This window comes from Galeopterus variegatus, unplaced genomic scaffold (genome assembly GCF_000696425.1).
Source record: "Galeopterus variegatus unplaced genomic scaffold, G_variegatus-3.0.2 Scaffold6197, whole genome shotgun sequence".
In the NCBI taxonomy this organism is placed as follows: Eukaryota; Metazoa; Chordata; class Mammalia; order Dermoptera; family Cynocephalidae; genus Galeopterus; species Galeopterus variegatus.
The window spans coordinates 218,541-238,886 of NW_007732308.1; the positions used below are offsets into that span (position 1 = coordinate 218,541).

General features: G+C 39.4%; 1 protein-coding gene across 4 annotated transcripts; it reads left to right on the top strand.

Annotated features, from left to right (window-relative positions):
• The first annotated feature begins 114 nt into the window (after positions 1 to 114).
• Positions 115 to 5,431, top strand: CHCHD7 (coiled-coil-helix-coiled-coil-helix domain containing 7). Of its 4 annotated transcripts, XM_008590560.1 has the most exons (6): positions 153 to 201; positions 840 to 1,042; positions 1,134 to 1,162; positions 2,776 to 2,845; positions 4,305 to 4,403; positions 5,246 to 5,431. In XM_008590560.1, exons 2-6 carry the CDS (start codon positions 1,034 to 1,036, stop codon positions 5,348 to 5,350), a joined length of 312 nt encoding a protein of 103 aa, XP_008588782.1. In that variant the 5' UTR covers positions 153 to 201; positions 840 to 1,033; the 3' UTR covers positions 5,351 to 5,431. The 4 variants fall into 4 exon arrangements, with proteins under 4 accessions (XP_008588784.1, XP_008588782.1, XP_008588785.1 ...); XM_008590563.1 differs by lacking the exon at positions 1,134 to 1,162; XM_008590561.1 differs by lacking the exon at positions 840 to 1,042 and having other exon boundaries at positions 159 to 201.
• Positions 5,432 to 20,346: the final 14,915 nt, after the last annotated feature.

Sequence of the window (20,346 nt, forward strand, 5' to 3'; positions counted from 1 at the left end):
CATACATTATACGAAGTTATACGACCGCGCAAAGCCCCGCGCGGCTGTCAGTCTGGCTGCGACGCGCGCCGATTGGACGAGCGGCCGCCGGGGAGCGGGGGCAGCACGTTGGGCTGCGCGCTACTTAAGGTCCTGCTGCGTGAGCCATTGACGTGTTTGGAGCTGGAGACGTCCTGGGCTGTGGAGGAGTTGCCGCCCGAGGTTAGTGGTTCCCCCTTCCCTACCTCCGCAGCGGCTTCAGGGAAGCGGGAATAGGGGGACGCACCTGGGCCGCCGCGGGCCCCGAACCCACATCTACCGACCGGAGCCGCTCCCTTCAGGCCTCGGCTCAGTGCGAGCCCCTTCCCGTCGCTCCTCTTTCCGCCACTCTGGTCTCTTCGAGCCGGCACCGAGGAAGGTGACCCCTTCCCTGTCCGGGTACCCCCAGCTTTTCCTTCACTCTCCTTCTCTACAGCTTTTGAAGCGCGATTGCCTGCTCCCATCCCCAGTTCCCTGCATTTTCCTTGCTCCCTGCCCCTTTCGGCATCTTCTCAGGACGAAGCAAGGTGTATTCACCTGTACCCGTCGTCCCGGATTAGACACTGACGGGCAGACCGCGGAGGGCGGCGAGGCCTGGGGTTCCCCTCTGTCTAGTTTCTCCTTCGACCTCTCCAACTCCCTCCGGTACGCCACCTTGGACTTCTTGACCCTGTCCCTCTGCACCCAACAGTGGGTTAATGGCAAGATGTGTTTCACCTTCCCTATTTAGCAGAGCCACAGACCCTGCCTTGGCCCCGACTTGGACCAGCATATGGGCAGGACGTCTTCAGTAATGTTCCCTTCCCCCTTCCCTTTCACAGCTACTTGGAGAGCGGGGACGTGAAAAACTGGATTGGAAATCAGCTACTTTATTAAGCAGTGTGCTCTTTGGAGTGGATTTTAGAGTTATTCCTCAAGTGTGCTGTGATTTTGCGGCCCCTCCCTCAAATCTTTGTTTGGTTTTCTTTCTGGCTGTCCTCTGCAATAGTGGAGCCTTGTAACATTTGTTTAGTACATGCAAAAAGTAAGTAGATAAGGCCTTTTTAGCAGAGCACTCGATCTTGCCCTTCAGCACCGTTCCTCACTGTAAATTGACATTTCTTCTTCATTTCCAGTTAATGCATGAGGAATTCATGCAAAGGAGGTGAGTTTCGGAAATCCAAACTTAGAGTGACTTGTATTTAGAAAACGGAAGGAAAAGGGAATGAAATGTGAATAAACTCATGCAACAAACTTGGTCCGGGTATATGTGATGTTACCTAGGTGTTACTTTTGAAGAATTTCTGACTGATGATGATAATAAAATACAGAGTAGAACACTTTCATGTAAGGCATACAACTTGAATTTTGTGTCTGATCCTTGTTGAGATTATTACATCCAAGGTGTATGAAAAGCTAAACAGAGTTCTGTGTTCTCACATCCAAGGCTGTGAACTTGCTTAGTACCATCATCTCTCTTAGGAGGAAATCAAGCCTGCAATAGAATTGTGTTGAGAAGAGGAAGACGCTTCTAGATACAATTGAACAACATCTTGGATTTCTTTTTTGCGAAGGTGTTTCTGTTAGCTGGGTATTTTCATGTATTGTTCAATGAAAATCATAAAATAAAATGATTAGTTATAGGTTACTGAAAGTTAAGGACCCCAAATAACCAAACCCTTCTCATCCTTCTTTGCAAAGATTGGTCTGCTTTAGCCTGGACATCTTGATCTTTCCCTTAACAGACGACTCTTGATTAAGAGTACCCCATTCATCAGGTTTGATTGTTCTTCCTGAATAAACTTCATTTCTTTGAACATAATTGATGTTTTTTGATGGTCCCATTGTGGTCAAGGAAAGTAGAAACCAGTTCATACAAAAATTCTGACCTCTGGTTATACAGGCCAATGCATTTTTTTACTCAGTGGAGTTTTGTAGGTCACACTGCATTTGCTGCCTTCTCCCTTGACATTGCTTTAAAGATAGTAGGCACACCAATTTCAGTTGAATTACATGATAACGAGCAATTATCCTGGGATATAGTTGACATATTTACTATGTGTGTATGACTTGACTTGGAATAACTAATTGGCTTTTGAGGAACTGTGATCATCTTTAATCGATAAAGACTTTTACAAAGCTCTGTCTCTAAGACTTGAGTGGGAAGATTACTGAATCATTGCAGCATTCCTGACTTACTTCAGCCCAGGGAAGTATCACTTAAATAGAAGATGCCACTGGAAGTAAAGTTTTAACATTTTTTTTTTAAATCACTATGGCTTTTCAAAATGTCAACTAAGCAGTAACTTTGCTCTTCTTGTGCTGGCCACAGAGTAGGCACTCCAGTACTTTACTTGATGAATGTTTTTGCTAAAATTGGGCTGTACTCAATTTTTCTGTGCTTATTTTGTATGCTAATCAACATATAATAAGGAAGTAATTTTTAGAGTGTATACCATATTCTTAGATTTTGTTAGTACATTTAGTTGCTTAAACTTAAGCAGTGAGCATGAACTACAACTGAATTATAGTTGAACTGTATTTCTTACTGTTCAGTATAATCAAATTTCAGTAGATCTTTGTATGAAGGCACCATGGCAAAACAAAGGAAGGACACATCCAAGTCTTTATTCTCAAAATATGGAGAATACATGAAGTTCCTCACTACATGGTCATTATGCCAAAATTACATTTTCAAGTGTTTCAAGTGGGGCTAAAGGTATTTATTGTTTTATTTTCTATCATCTACTGTGTAACTCTTCCCCATCTTACTTGCAGTAAGAAGACTGTTAGGATGCCCATGGTAATGCGGAGGCTGAGAGATCCTGACATAAATCCTTGCCTGCCGGTAGGGTGGTTTGCTTCCAAGTGTTAAGTTGGAAGAACAGGCTTCTTCTAATTTTGGGGGGGTATCTGTTTTTGCAGTTGTATTAAAGTTATTTCTGTTACAAGAAATAAATTTCCTGGCCAGTGTATTCTTATTTCACTAGAGTGTTTTTAAATATTCATAATTTAGTTAACAAAGATTTACCTCCTCTTTAGTATCCCTTATTTGTATAATATGCAAACATTTAGTTGTCACTGTAATACTACATAGTCATATGTAACACTGAGGAAAATCTTTAGTCCAAACATGGAAATTTGGAAGGTATGATATTTTTAAACTGTCACTGAAATTTATGGTTTTAATAGCAATAATTTCATCATGTCTTTGAGACAACCTGGCTGAGATTAATGGACTAGTAATAGAATTAGCCTATTCAAAGCCTAAAGATTTTCACAACAGTATCTTATAAACCAAATATTTTGCTGTAGTAATAAGCTTTTATTGGCATTATATGGCCTGCAGTACTGTGGCTTTACTGCTCTTGAATAATGCATTCATCATACTGGCTGGTGCTAGGAGAATTATACTCCCTAATCCAATATGCATTTTCCAAATGTATATATTCATTAAATATTTGGGATAGAAATTTATGTTCTGTATATTAGGTCTGTTTTCAGAAAGTCTATTAAGTAAATCAGTTGAGATAGAACATGTTTTAGATCTGTGAAGCAAATTACCTTCCTGTTTAGTTAAACCTTAACTTCAGATGACTTCTCAGAATCATACCTTTCACTTTGAAGTTTGTTATCCAATCTACTTCCAGTTCATACAGCTTAAATTTTAATTTCCAAATGGTAGCTACCCTCCTTTGAACTCATAGCCCTGTGCTGCTCACTTTGGTTTTGAAGTGATGTTAATGGTATCTATTAAAATTGCTTACATAATAGTGTGTTTACTTATGTAATGGAGTGAGTGATAGCCAAAAACGCACTGAGATGAATGGTGGTAATTTAAGTTGCCTTGATGTAGACCAGTTATTAGCAATTTACTTGGGATCTCAAAACCAACATTAAGATTAAACTATTAAAGCCAAAGTGAGAATTTAGAAAAGCAGGAGAGCTGTACTGTGGGAGACTGGGTTGTGATTCTAGCTGCACGGCAATGTTTCTGAGCACCTTGCCTCAAAAGTTTCTTGTTTAATGGATTAAATGATGTCAGTCCATGCAGTTCAAATTCCTGTGATCAGATATTCAGAAAACTGGCCCAGGCTATGAGAAGGAAGATGTCTGCCTGAGCAGAATGAGTGCTGGGATAGCTGGCAAGATAATTCAGTTTTTATAAGTGTGTACCCATTTAAACGAACAAAAATGAACTATTTCATATTTTCTGCTTTGGGGGGAAGCAGCTTCAGAAATTTTTGTGGTTTTTTTTTTAAGATCTCATTCTTCGTTTTAAAAGATCCCTCTCTTACGTGTTTAAGGAATCTGATGCTTCTATTAGATGCATGAATGAAAATAACTATGACAAAGAAAGATGTTCCATTTACTTCTTGAAGTACAAAAACTGCCGGAGATTCTGGGTAAGCCTAGTAGCTTGGTTAGCTTTAAGTTAAAACCCATCTGTTAGGCCTCAAACTAAGGCCTGGAATTAGTCAGTACACACTATTCTTTCCTAGTGATGGCTGTAGAGAAACTTAACGGTTTGACTTTATCTTGTGTGTTATGTTAGCCCTAAAGGATCCTCGAGAGCTCTTGCGAGCTGCCTCATCCTACTTACTCTAAGGTATAAGAATGCAATATTAATATAGATAGTTCTTCCTAGGGATATAAATATCTGCAGCCCAGAAGTACTGAGTTGAGTTTTCCTGGAGTTGAACCCTGCCATAACACATTACATTAGGCATCTACTTCTGCCTCCTCTCCCACTGCTATCCATAACAGTTCAACCGTTTCCATGTTTTTCAAGACATTGGTATATAATTTCTGTTTCCCTGAGCACTGATCCAGCTATTTCCTTTCCTTTTACTGAGTGGACTGTTGGTTTCATTTAGCAGTTATTCAGTAGCTCTCCCAGGTGGACTATACACATGTACTTCAAAAAGTTCATGGAAACAATAGAATTAAAAGATAAATACTAATCTCTCCATGAACTTTTTGAAGACTCCTCATATATATGCTTGTGTTCCTGTACTTATACAGTATATCCCCTTCCCAATTACTTTTAACATATTCCTATGGGAATAATCACTTCTATTTGTTTAAAACATTTATCTGAATTCCTATAGTTAGGTTTTGGTTTTTTTTTTTTTAACTTGGCTTTTAGAATTTCCTTTTTGGGGAAGCAATAGCGAATTACTGACAAATGACTAGCATTTAATACATGACTAATTTTGGTTTCTTCTTTTTTTATGCCCATACACAGCATTCTGTCATGATCCAGAGAAGACGGAATGGAGTGAATCCACCTATGCCTACAGCAGCAGAAAGAGATGAAATCTTGGGAGCAATGGGAAAGATGCCCTATTGAATGTTTGCATTAAAATTGTTTATATAATTTAGAAGCAGATGAATATTTTTAATAAATGATTGCTGTAATCTTTTAAGACTTTCCAGGCCTCACCCCGACAGATTTTAAGTTCTACAAGGGGAGACAGAGTTAAATTAGCCCTGTGTGCTTTTTGTCTGCTCTCAGTGCCATGATGATGGTGTACTGCTGGCTGTTCTGTGGCACTGAGTTTACAGTGCTTCCTCGAGGTTAGGGAGTGTTAGCAAAGGCTATGAGAGGAGCTGAACTTTTCCCTCAGCATCTTGAAAGGAACATCAGATGTAAACACCTAAAGACTTAGTGGGGCTGAGAGGAAAGCAGTGTTTCCAAGGCAAAGAAATGATGTGAGCAGCAAAGTGATCGATGCAGGCTTGGCCCCTGCTGGCGAGTAGTCTGTAGACTTTTGGACCTAGAGTTCCAGGTAGGTGGAGGAGTGTGGGGAGAAGACTGGAAAGGTAAGTTGAAGGTGTGGTGGGCCTCAGATGCCAGGCTCATTCCTAAAATTTCTGTCCTTACATCACTCACTTAAGTTTAAGTAACGTTAGTACATTCACTGGAGGCAAAAGGATGCATGGATGTTGTCCTAAATAAATGGCATGAAAAAAACTGTTCTTTCTATAAGGAAAGGCTTTGTTACAGGATTCTGTGACTAAACTCAGTAAATACTGGATAACCTTCTGAAGCCATTGCATCAGTTCTTGAACCACAGTAATGGGGGAAAAAGATTCCCTTAGAAGTAGGATTTTTATTTGCAAGATGAGATGGGCAAGGAAGGGAGTGGGGGTTCATCTGGTGAACATGACTCTAGATGAGACTAGAGTTTAACTTCCTTTTATGATATAAAAAAAAATAAATATTCAGGATAGTGACAGGTGGATTGTGTAGCAACCGTCCTTATGCCCACTGCCTTTTAAAATCCAGTTTGTTTAATCTACAGAATAGTTTTATGAAAGACATATTATTTAACAAAATTTAATGCATACTAGAACATCAATGAGAACAAATTGCTCATGCCTCTTCATCTAGTCCTACACCAAGAGCATCACTTTAATGGCTGCTGACCCTGAATATCCATCCAAGTCCAAAACCCAGCTCAGAAGTTTTTAAGCCATATGACCTTGATTGTTAAATGTGATTCTATTTGAATACAAAGTGGATTGTTTCAAAAATTTTTTAAATTTGTATTGATTACTATAAAAATGATGGATTAAAAGATGGATTAAAATAGGACCTGAACAGAATTAATACATAATTGTGTGAGAAGCATTTCAGTACTTTTAAACATGCTTGTTTAAGGGTTGAGAATTTTAATGCCACCTTTTCAAACATACCTACCAATATCAGCATTCATCCTGTAGCTCTTTGTATTGCTTTAGCTAGCTCTCTTTAACTTTTTATTTTCAACACCTTTGCTTTATTGCTAAGCTGGGTCTCTGGACTGAGGTTTCCTGCCAGCTCCTGGTGGGCCCCATAGGGAGCTGTAGGTCTGGAGATTTGGGAAGAAACACTTGAGTGCTGAGGACCAAGGTGGAGCTCAGGCCGAGGCTGGCCCTGGGCAGCATTGGCCTGCGGATTCTGGTGACTGCCAAAGCTTCACGCAATGCACAGTTCCTCCTAGGATTATGGGGCACGGAGTCTGCTTACATAAAGAAAGGCTGCAGCCTGTACTCAACCCTGAAAGACTTTAAAAAAAAAAAAAAACTTTATTGAGATATAATTCACACATCATATAAGTCATCTATTTAAAAGTATACAATTCAATGGATTTTAGTCTATTCACAAAGTTGGGCATCCATCACCACAATCGATTTTAGGACATATTTGTTACCTCAAAATGAAACCCATGGTTAACATTTGCACTTTCCATTTCTTCCTAATGCCACCCACCACCACTTAGCAACCACTAATCTGCTTTGTATCTATATTATTGCCTACTCTGGACATTTATGTAAATGGAATCATATGATATGTAGTCTTTTGTGACCGGCATCTGTATAGATGAACTACAGCATAATGTTTTATCTAGATAATTTGTATAATTTCATTTAGCCTAATGTTTTCAAGGTTCATCTATATAGATGCACATATCGGTACTTAATTCTTTTTTTATTGCCAAATAGCATTCCATTGTATGGATATACCACATTTTATTTATACATTAATCAGTTGATGGGCATTTGGGTTGTTTCCAGTTGTTGGCTACTGACTTATGCTGTCTCTTGAACATTTTGTACAAGTTTTTGTGTGGGCATTCATTTCTCTTTGGGTATATACCTAGGAGTTGAATTGCTGGGTCTTATGGTAATTATGTTTAACCTTTTGAGGAACTGACAAGCTGTTTTCCAAAGTGGTCACACTTTTACAATCCCACTGGCCGCGTTTGAGAGTTCTAATCTCTCCACATCCTCATTACTGCTTGTTGGCTGCCTTTGATTACAACCATCCCAGTGGGTGTGTATCTCATTGTGGTATCTCATTGCGGTTTTGATTTGCATTTTCTTGATGGCTAATGATGTTGAGCATCATCAGTTAGTGTGCATATTGGCTATTTGTATATCTTCTTTGGAGAAATGTCTATTCAGACCCTTTCCATGTTTTTTAATGGGGTTGTTTTAATTACTGAGTTGTAATAGTTTTTTATATACACTAGAAACAAGTACTGTATAAGGTAGATGGTTTGCAAAAATTTTCTCCTATTCTGTGGGTTGTATTTTCACTTTATGTTATTCTTTGGAGCACAAAAGTGTTTAATTTTGAAGTCCAATTTATTTTTTTATTGTTGCTTTTGATGTCATATGTAAGAAAGCATTTCCTAATTCAAGGCCACAAAGATCTACACCTTATAAGAGTCTTATGATTTTAGCTGTTACATTTAGGTCTTTGATCCATTTTGAGTTAATTTTTATATAGGGTGTGAGGTAGGAGTCCAACTTCATTCTTTTGTATGTGGCTATCCAATTGTCCTAGCACCACTGGTTGGAAAAGACTGTTCTTTCCCCCACTGAATTGTCTTGGCACCCTTGTTGCAAATGAATTGATTGTACATGAGGCTCAATTTACTTCTGAAATCTCAATTTTATTTCATTGTTCAAAGATATGTCTATCCTTATGCCAACACTAAACTGTCTTAATTATTGTAGCTTTGTGGTAATGGCATAGCTCTTTGGAGATTGGTTTCTAGAGGTGTGTTTTTGATGAACTGCTCTTGATGACAAACTTCACTAATTGTTTTGGGATTTTTCACCAGCAAGTTGTTAACATATATTTATATGTAATCATAATATGGCTCTACCCAAGCAAAACTATTCATTTCTAAATTTGTCTTCAGTTATTTCCTAATTCCATCGCCACTGTGAAATTTGCCACTATTGTATTTCTCTCTCCAGGATTCTACTTTGGGAGAGATGAAGCTAATTAATTTGAGAAATAATTGTGTCAGGATGTGAGTGAGTGCAGTGACAAGTTTTGGCATCACGCAAACCTTTGATATCAGCTATCAACTAACAAAATATGTAGAAGGCACTTTACTGTATTCATGTGCATCTCACTCTTGTAGGAAGCATCTCATTACAGATTCTCAATGGGATGCAGGAGGGCAGAACAGTGTCTGTAGCATGTAAAAGCAATCCTTTGGAGAACTGCCATATCCATATTTAAGCTCCTGGAGGACATAAGCAATATTATCCATGGCTATATCCATAATGCCTGGTCAGCTTCTGGTGTGTAATAAGTGATTAGCAAATGTATGTGATTGGGAGGTGGTGACTTTCAAAATTTAACACATTGAAAAACATGTGGATTTTAAAATGCAAAGGGGTATAAAATGTACAATAAATCTACCCCAGAAGTAGCCACTGCCAAGTGTTTTCAAGGTTTTCCATGCATATACAAGCATATCTGTGTATGTTTATTTTGCACAAATGGAACATCATAATACATGAGCTGTAGGGAACCTTTCTTTTTTCACTTAATGACATAGTTTGAAATAGTTTTTTATCCTTGCTTATAGATTTCCTCCACTTCTTTCAGTGGCTGCAGTTCCATTGTATGATATACCATTTGTGAATCAATCTCCTATTGATGGGTATGCTATTAATACACAAGGTTGCAACAGTCATCTGTGTATGTGGGTCTTTGCCCGTGTGTGTTTTTATCTGTATGATAAATTTCTAAGGAGGAATTTCAAGTTTAAAGGTTTCCACATTTTGAATTTTGTAGGTATTGATAAATCAATCACCCTCCAAAGAGGAGCACACCTATTTATACTTTTAAACAAAGCCTGTGAGTGTTTCTTTTCTGATACCCTCATTCCCACTGGGTACTTCAAAACTCTTTCATCCTTCCCAGTCAGATCAGTAAAAAATAGAACAGATGTATTCATTTTCTTTGTTTTTCCCCCCCAGAGTGTTGGTGTGAATTTTGGGGGGAACTAGGTATATTATGGAAATCACCTCTTTATCATACATATTCTGTATATTTTTCCCGTCAGTCTATCTTTTGACTTTTTAAAACATTTCTGTGCAGTGTTGTTCATTTTAATGTTTTTAAATTGATTAATCTTTTTGTTTATGACTTCTGGAGCACAATAAATATTAAATTAATTTAAGTACAAGTACTGATGTTACAGTTCAATTCTGCTCAAATATTTGCCGAGTGCCTGCAATGTGCAAGGTGCTAGGCTAACGGTGTGGATGGAGGAGTAAGTCACCAGCCTGGCCCTTGAAGAACTTCACTATGCTGCAAGGAAGAATGAAAGGAACACATAGGAGGAGGAGGAGCAAACTCCTGAGAGGGTCAGTAGCCTTAATAAACACAAAGGGGCACGTACACATGACGTATTTGGGGAGAAGTCCTTACAGAAGCCAAAGTACATGAAGGGAGGTAGCAGGAGAAAATACACCTAGAAAGGTAGAATGCGTTCGGATTAAGAAGGGCCTTGAATGCTGTGCTTGGTATCTAAAACCTTACTCTGTACATAAGAGAAGCTGTTAAGAGTTTTGAGATGCAGGCTGTAAAATACAGTTTGTGTTTAGAAAAGTCATTTTGGAGGTGTTGAGGCAGAGAAGTTACTACAGTGATCTGGATCACTGAAACTGTCTTCACTGTTTTCTCCCATCAGTTGTTACCCTACAACGGTTCTTTCTCTGTACTGCAGCCAGGCAAGCCTTTGGATAATGCAAATGCAATAATTCCTCTGCTTAAATTCCCAAGACCTGCCCACCACCTCAGGCTAACGTCTAAATTCCTTCTGTTTGTTTACAAGGTCCTCTGAGATCTGGCACATGTATGAAGGGAGCAGGTATGAGGAAGTTGGGAAGGGATTTGTTTTTGGACACGTGAGACCCAGGCCCTGTCCTCTATGACCTTAGATGTCCATGAGGGAGACAGTTGTGAAAATATCCTTCCATGCACAGCATCTTCCTGCTGCACTTGCCATTTCCGAACGTATCCTAGTTTCCGAACTTGAACGACTGTCTTCCAGTTGCTCCAGTTAATATCTCACCTGTCTACTCAGACTCAGCTCACAAGTAATCTCTTCAGCCTTCCCAGTATCCCCAATCAGAATTCCGAACTTGAACGACTGTCTTCCAGTTGCTCCAGTTAATATCTCACCTGTCTACTCAGACTCAACTCACAAGTAATCTCTTCAGCCTTCCCAGTATCCCCAATCAGAATTAATCTCACTTTCTCCTCATTCCCCTTCTGTCTCTACTGTGGCATTCATGGTGTGTCCCGTGAGTAGCTGGGTACATAACCGGATGTGGAAAAATTAGGCAAATCAACTCACCTAAATGCACTCTTTAATTTTCCACCTTCCATTTGTATTTTGCAGAGGAAGAATAAGAGAATAAAATAGTTTAAATGTCAAATGCTTTTATTCCAAAAAGGAGACAAAAAGAGATAGACTTGTTTTGCTTTTCAGTTATAAACACAAAAACAGTTTTCATTGACAAGTTTTAATACTGTGAGTGGTTTTTGTTGTCGCTGCTTGTGTCGGACTGCACTAGACAGCCTTGTGGCTGTAAATAGTAGCATTTGTGAGGTCTGAAGCCAAGCTGCCTGCTGCGTTCAGATCCCCGGAGCTGGTTGCATTTCTCTGGGAGCTGCTGGGCTTTTCTTCTGACAACTGGATGGTGCTATTGCACAACGAAATGCAAAGTCTGTTTCCGAACACCTGCTTTTTTCTAGGAAAACTCTTCAATTACATTTAAAAATCTGTTCATCTACAAAATCTTTCACCAGTCTGCAAGAGTGATCTAGGTCTGTGTGTCCAATTTTTCTGCTTCTTTTATCACTATGTTTAGTGACCACAAATAAATAGGCTTGGGACTGACTGAGATTCCTCCCCCCAGTCCAAGTAGTCTTCCTAAGGCAACTGAAGAAAGTCAGGGTCATTTCAAAGCCTTGTACCTCAGTGTTGGGGCTGGTGAGGGGAAGGAGGCAAGTTACAAGGAGATGTAAGGAAGACGAAGAGCGAAGGAATGATAGACTGAGAATATGCTGGAGAAAAGAGAGTGACTCAGGTGAGCAGGTGCAGGCGCTGGTCATGGATCACGAGTCCTGGAGGGTATAAAAGCATTCATAAGGAGCACAAAGTTCCCAACACCAGGATCTAAACCAAAAAGTCCCACTTAATACACATAAGGAAAACTCGGCAGGCTGTGGAAGGGCATTGCATTTGGAGTCCAAATATCTGGGTGTGAACCCAGGCCCTGCCTCTTACCACCTTCATGGTCTAGAATCAGTTGCTCATCTCTGAGCACCTTTCCTTCTGTGAGATGTGTGTTTTAAAAAATAACCTATAGATTGTTGTGAAACCCAAAGGTTTCCCATATGTCGTGCAAGTAAATATTAATAGTTGAAATGCATTGATATAGATACTGGACTTATTTGTAATAAGTGAAAGCCTCAGCTAATTCTTGGTCAGCTCTGGTAAAGCTATAACATCCACTACTACCACCTTCTTACTTGACCCCTCTTAAATCTCCCCTCCCCCAAAAGACCCAAAACAACAATTAAAAAAAAAAAACCTCTTCACCTCTGCTAGGAAAGGCTACAAAAAGCCAAACTGATTGTTCTTTTATTTCACTCTTTTATATTTTTATTATGTGATTTTGGTACAGAATATTCTCTCCTATAATTTTCTTCTCACTCACACCCTATCACTTAACCCTAGTTCTTTCATGTATACCTGAAGTCTCCAATAAGTAAGAACAAATTCAAAAATTTTCAGTGGGGGGCCATGGGGAGATGATAAAAGGAACTGGACATATTTACCAAGTCACTGAGAAGAAACTTGGTATTACTCATCAACTTTCAGGGCATGACATACATAAACAAAACTAGCATTGCTAGATTGTCCCACTACCCATGAACAGGAGCCCTCTCCTTTTTCTCTTCAAAAGCTGTCCTGCATTTCCTTCAGAAACCATTTCCAGTCTCTTGTCACTGAAATCTCTTTGTATGCTAACTTTACCTCACCTAGTCTGTTCCAGAAGTAATTCTTCAACCTCACATACAGCTTCCCTCTCTCTGCCTTCCCTGTGTCGCAGCACTGAGTCCAGCTCCAGGTGAGGTTCTGTCATGTCCTGCACTAAATTGCAAAAGCAGAGACCGTTATGGTTCTTCATATTAGTGCAGCACTTAGTGCAGTTTATAAAATATTGTCAGAAACTTAATTGTATTTAAAATTCACTATAACCCTGTGAAGTCAGTGTTATCCCTGGTTTGCAGATGCAAGACAGACTCACATGCAGTTCAGACAACTTGCTATTGAACACAGTGGCTATTTTGCCTCCCCCTGTCTCCTCTGCCTGTTCAGTGTCTTTCATTCCCTTTGCAGCTCTGACTGTGACTATTATTCAAATTACTATTCATTTCACCATTTAGTACTTACTGCATTTGTACACAAATAAAAGGCTACTGTAGGTGAGTAAAAGTGAGTGAGAGTATGTATGCCCTAGCAGGAAGTTACAAATTAACCAGGACCATTCATTGGATAGTTTTCTACCAAACCTTTTCATTGACTCTAAAAAGTCTTTCAAAATGTTTGATTCTGTGTGTCTTGTCAACCTTGTCCCATCCTCTGCTATAGTGAGAGGTAACATTAGTGAGAGAGGATAGTGCTCTTTGTCACAAAATAGCAAGGAAGCCTAAGACAAAATACCTGGGTCATCTGCAAAATGGATTTTTTCTTTCCCCAGCTAAGCAGATTGGTCTTGCTGTTTTCTTGTACTAGAGTTTCCTGATACATACATGGGCTCCTTAAAGACTTGGGGAACTGTAGACTGGGGTTGCGGGTGTTTCCAGGTTATAGTAAATATACTTGCCAACTAGAATGTCATCTCATCTCCCTGTTTCTTTCACCTCAAATGTATATGTCACCTTGTAGAACAGCATTCCAAACCCTTGACAGCTTTTGTGTATAATCCCCACTTTTGAAGAGTGTCTTTCACAACTCTAATAGACTACATTTCTCTACCTCTTGAGAAAGCAAAAACAAACAACTACCACCACAGCAAACCCCCAGACTGGTTAATTCTTCTGTGGTCCTGGAAACCTTAGGCTGTGCATCTCCAGCCTTATGACACCTCATACCTAGGACAAGAGTGTTTAGACTAGTGTTTGAGTCAATTACCTGTATCTCTTTCTAAAATACCATTATTTATATATTTTTAATTTTGGTGTTGGAGGGACAAGAGAGAAGATGTGCAAAGCTGAGGAGAGATGGGAGAGTGTGGAAGGTGTCATTAGTGATTAGTGGTGTGGCCTCTGCTATTTCACTGGCTAGATTTATAATCCCAGTTTACTTCTTTCTAACTGTGGGTTTTGGATAAATTCCTTAGATTTAAAAGTATCAAGTCCCAGAACTGTAAAATGCCAACCTCAGAAAGTGGTTGTGGGCATTGAGTACGACTATGTCTGTCAAAGGCTTAGCACAGTGGCTGGACCAAAGGAAGCACTGGTAAGCATTACAATTGTTTTCTCTATTCCTACCTTTTGAGGAGAAGGAAAAGTAGAAAGACACATGAAATCTCCGTTCAAGTAATGGGGTGTAAATTTGGAATATAAAGGACTTTCTATTTTGTTTTTTATTTCTGGATCAATACCATCTACCTCTATGTCATTGAGCTCCTTGTGTTCTCAAAATAGTATCCAAATCTTGAGTAATAATTCTTTAGTGCTGAGTAATTACAATACTAATCATAGTTATTTTAGTATCTGGGTATCTCTAAGGGAGAGGGCTACCTGGATAAGATTGTACGGTTTGGCAACTCAATAATCTTCAAGAATACAGTTGCATATTTACAGAGATAGAGCATTGTGGTAATTAATTTGAATACAGACCTTCCTACTTGTATTGGTCTGTTTCTGTTGCTTATAACATAAATACCTGAAACAGGGTAATTAATAAGAAAACGAAATTTATTGCTTACAGTGTCAGAGCCTGGGAAGTTCAAAGTCCAAGGAACACATCTAGTGAGGGTCTTCTTTGGTGGTGGCTTTACAGTAACGCAGGGGTCTCACATAGCAGAAAATGGTGGAGCAGAGAGAGAGAGAGAGAGAGAGCTCCTAATGCACTCTCCTTTTAAAATCCTCAGAACTACGCCCCAACCACCATTATTAATCCATTCACTACGGCATGCTCCTACAATCTAATCACCTCTCTTAAAAGCCCCACCTTTCAATTACCATAATAGGATTTCCCACCCTCAGCAGCTACAGTGGGGATTAAGCTTCTAATGTATGGATTTGGGGGGACACGATTCAATCAACGCACAGCACTATTGAAATGTTTATGGCTCTGAGATTCAATAAAACCAACGATGGGATGGATTTACTTAGAAAGGATGAGTAATCAAGAGAGAGAAAGCATTATTATTTTTTTGCTTGTTTTACAATTTTCAACAGTTTTGCTTTTTTGGCTGGGGATTGGATCTGTTGAGATCCTCACATTGCCATTATGAAAGCAGAACCCCTGAATTATTTTTTAAAAGACTGTGCCAAAGAAAATCCTTGATTTGATCACATAATCTGAGCTTCAGTTTCCTTATTGTAAATGAGAATCATAATTCACACTACATTGCCTAGGGCATGTTAGCCCTAAATAACTCTTAATTTCTTCTTTCCCTCTCACTTCTTTTTTTTCTCACTTCTTTTTCTCTCACTGTTGGGACTTGAATTTCTCATTGAATAAAGATGCCTGCCCAATAATGTGTCATTATGCTTTAAGAATTTTAAGACTTCAAAGAAGTATTTTAAGTAAAGTGGAGAATATATTTAAACACTATAAAAAAGTGATCTTCAGACCCAAAGAGAATGAATTATATATTAAAGCATGGGACATTTTGAAGAATATGGGTTAGGGTAGACCAAAGAAATGGGTGTTTTTAGATTAAATAAAAGTTCTGGGCAGTGAGGAATGTGGGCAATGAGGAAAGAGAGAAGAAGACATGGACAACATTTAATTTAAAATGTTGCCAAGACTTTGTACCTAGAGATGAGGAGAGCAGGGTACACATAATGACCTGAATGTTAGAGAAGTATCTGTCTTTCAGCCTTCATTCGTTTGTACAACAAATATTTGTTGAGTGCCTGCTATGTGCTACACTGGCCTTGGAACTTGAGATTCATTACTGAACAAAATAGGCAGAAATCTGTCATGGAACTTATATGATAGTGGAGAGAGACAAACAATTGTAATAAACACAATAAGTGAACTAGATAGCATATTAGAAAGTTATAAGTGCTGTAAACAAAAGGACTCATAAGGCAAGATAGGAGGGGCTGGGGGTGGATGCTTAGAGGGTTAGGAGTGGGGAGCAAATTGATGTTGGGTGAGGGAGCGGGAGTGTGGATGTATTGAGTATGGCAAGGGGCAGGGGCAGCAAAGGCCATTCCTGCCTGGCAGGAGTAGTTTGGACCACCACCCAAAGGGACGTCTTTGCTTCTTCCTATCCTATCTGACTTTGCTTGTTTAATGAGCATCTCCTGGGTTTTAAAATGTGGAAGTAAAAGAGGTTATATGTGTGTCCCTGTGAGAGCAAAAATAGGCATTTAAAGAACATGGAAATCATATTTACTGAGGTCATGAAAATGCATCAATGAGTAGTGTTATCAAAGCTTTCCAGGGTCCAGATAACAAAGGACACCAGGAATGCCAGGACAATGAATAAGTGCAATGAGCTTAGAAACCACATGCATAGAGAGGGAGTAGGTGTATTGCCACATATAAAATGAACAAAGACTGTCCCTGAGGTTCAAAACCACTTTCACTTTTGTATCTGTAGAACGTTAAACATCTTTGAAGAAAAATCCCTTTCCACAGGGCATTCTAAGATCCCGAGTGAAAATGTAGTTGGTTGTCTGCTTCTATGATGCCAAACTCTTAAGTTCTCACTTTTCTCCAGGACACTGCACTGTACTCAGGGTCAAGCTTGAAGCTATGATCAGAGGGCTGGTATAAAATAATCGGGATACTGGTTTAAGATTGGAGTAGTACAGTCTCAGGTGGGAGCAGGAAACACTTGTCCCCTTCCAGGAAACACGCTGCCACTGTCCTGGCTGTCGGAGTCCATGCTAGGCTAACCATGCTGTTTGGTGGGCCTTCATCTCTGACAGAGGCAAATGCACTAAATGAGTTCAAGCCTCAAAATGCGGAGGTCCCCTCTAAGCCTTGGGGTGAATTTGTCAACCTCCAACCTGCTGCTATACATGTATGGTGTGGTGGCGTACTGCTCTACACTCCCACCCCTGGCCTGGAGAACCAGTTCAGGAGAAGTGGAGGAGCAAGGGGCCTGTGGCAAACTGAGATCTTCCCAAGGACACCCCCAGTGCAATCTCAGTGTTTCCTCTGAATGCCGTGCACACTGGAAAACACAATATGGGGCAAGAGTTCTCTGAACCACCTACCTGGTTAAACCGAGTTTCTCCCCTCTGATGTTCCTTCCAAGTTGGTGCTTGAAAGCTTACAAAATGATAAAAACAATATTTCACATCTTAGGATAAGCTGGAGGCGGTGATGTCTGAATGAACAGAATTAATGAGACAAAATAACCTTTACCCTTCAGAACACTGGAGTTCACCGTAGGTAGCCCATGCACACAAGAAGTTGCTCAAATCAAAATTACTTCACAATATTCCATCCAAGTTAAAACAATGGAGACAACTGGAAAGTGTAACATAGACTGCACATAATCAAAGGAAGAGACAGTCTGTAAGTATCTCAACACCAACAGGCAGATACAGAATAAATAGGGCTGGCCAGGTAGCTCTGTTGGTTAGAGTGTGGTGTCAATAATACCAAGGTCAAGGGTCTGGATCCCCTTAATGGCCAGTCACAAAAAAGAATAAATAAGTGAAAAATAGGCACCTGACTTTTTCTGCAATCCCCCCTCCCGAGTTTGGGGGATTCTTTTGCAGCAGATTTTCTGGGCACCAGACGGTATTACAGGAGACGTAAGAAACAAGTGTAAGACAGAAAGAAGCAGACAGATCCAGAGGCATAGGAAGCAGATTTACTTTTAATTTGAATCTAAACATTTTTACAGACTGTCGGGGTTTGTTGGCTTGGCTACACAACTCCGCTAGAAATTGCAATTGTTCCATAATGTAAAGATGAGGAAATGTTTCATGGAATTGTATTCTTTCCCCTTTGGTTTTCCTCGCTTCAGTGCAAAATGTTAAGAAGAAAAAGTTTACTCTGTGGTTTATTCTAAACAAATTCAATTCAGCATCCAGGTATTATTGCTCCATCGGCCAACTTAAGTACTTATTTTTAAAAGTGTATTTTTGACTTTAAACACTTAAATCCATTGTGGTTTATCATGTCAATATATATTTTGGCAAGTGCACAGCTCTGGGAGGGCCTGTTAAAATTCCTTAAAGGAGTCTGTGAAAGGCTCCAGCCACAGGAGCACAGCCCCCTGTTTTCAGAGAAAGTGGTGCTACACCCCCAGTACCTTAAGGCATATTCTGAAACTGACTGTCCCTCCTAAAATGGAGCCAAATTCAGGGGTAATTGTACCAACAAGCTGAATCGGTTGTTTTTCAGTTAGTGCAAACAAAATCCAAGAACTAGCATTTGTGTGGGTGAGTGAGCTCACCCTTTGAAATAAGAATAACCTAAATTTGTACAATGACTTTAGTTACAACTCAGTCCAAGTTTTTCTCATCTGATCTCCAATAATAACTTTGGAAGACAACTGGGCAGATATCTAAAGCCCCTATTTTCCCAGATGAGGAAAACCGACATTAAAAAATATTCAGTGACGGTCCAGGGCCACAGTATTCTACCTAAGACCATAGATGGATGTCTGTTTCACACACAGTTTGCACTGCCTCTGCTCTCTCTCTTTTTAAGAAAAACAACAAAAAAGACAATGAAAAAAACATACACTTTGATTTTGTTTTAACTTCAAATCTGGTGCACATCTATTATACAATAGTGCCTTTTGAGAATAAAATTGATTTCAGGTAAATACTTTAAAGTTTATAATTTTAGACTAGTGAAAATTTTTATATTATAAATATTGGCAGAAATTGTCGTTTTCATTACTATCCCAACCCTTAAATTAGCACAAGAAAGATTTTTAGTAAATCAAATGGAACAGCTGAGGAAGGAAAAACATGTTTCCCCGTCTAGACTGTTACTGGATGCTGTGCACTCCCACTTCACCCAGAACATTCTTCCAAAGGTCCTCGCACTGTTCAGAAAAGATGGGTATTTGTAATGAGCTCCAGTCAGGATGGAAACATTAATTCTGCCAAGAACATTTTTCAGAGATATTCCACAGTTAATAATTACAAGTTGCCTCTTAAATAGAGCAATATTACTACCACTACTGCTGCTGTGACTACATTACTATTAATAATTATAACAACTAATATTCTCCAAATGCTTATTATGCACCAAGCACTGTACTGTGCACTTTCTGTGGAGATACTGATTTTCTCTCTCGTTTATTCCTCATGACAACCCTCATCCTCATATTACAGAACAAAAATCTGCAATTTGAGGTTAAATAATTTTGGAGGCTGGCTGGTTAGCTCAGCTGGTTAGAGTGCAGCCCTATAACACCAAGATCACGGGTTCAGATCCCCATACCTTTATTCCTCATGACAACCCTCATCCTCATATTACAGAACAAAAATCTGCAATTTGAGGTTAGATAATTTTGGAGGCTGGCTGGTTAGCTCAGCTGGTTAGAGTGCAGCCCTATAACACCAAGATCATGGGTTCAGATCCCCATACTGATCACGGGTTCAGATCCCCATACCGGCCAGCTGCCAAAATAATAATAATAATGATGATGATGATAATAATAATAATTCACCTATAGTCACATAATTAGTTATGGGCTGGAGCCAGGATTTTAACTCAAACAGTATAATTTCAGAACCCATCAGCCTGAATGTTCTGGGGCACTGCCTTCCCAGCAGAACTTCAAAATAATAATAGTTGAAATGTATTGATTGTTTATTATCAAACCTGTTTTCACAAACGGACTAAAGGAGATTTGAAGAGATGAGGTGACTTGTCCAGTTTCACTTGGCTAGTAAATTAAAGAACAGGGATTCAGATTCAGACAGTCTGATTCCCCAAAAAGGGGAACACTGAACGCCATGGTTCTACCGTTTCCCCTTCCTGTGAATGATTTCACAAATTAAATTACATGTCTCAGTGCTCTAGAATAAGGGCCTCAGAACTTACATCCTTCTAAATCCAAATTTCTAAGGCAAGAATTCTCAAACTTTTGAATAAGTGAGCAATCACTTTCATTTCAGTGGAATATTATGAATAACAAAAGGGCCTGAGAGAATTAGCAAAGCGTAGAGTGACATTAAAAAAAAGCTTCCAGATGATTAAGAAGGATTTATTGACAGCGTAGAGGCCTGATATCTCGAGATTGAGGGAGTTACATTCTTGTTTGTCTTGAAGATGCTTCGTACCTGGTAAAAAATAATGTATAATTTTC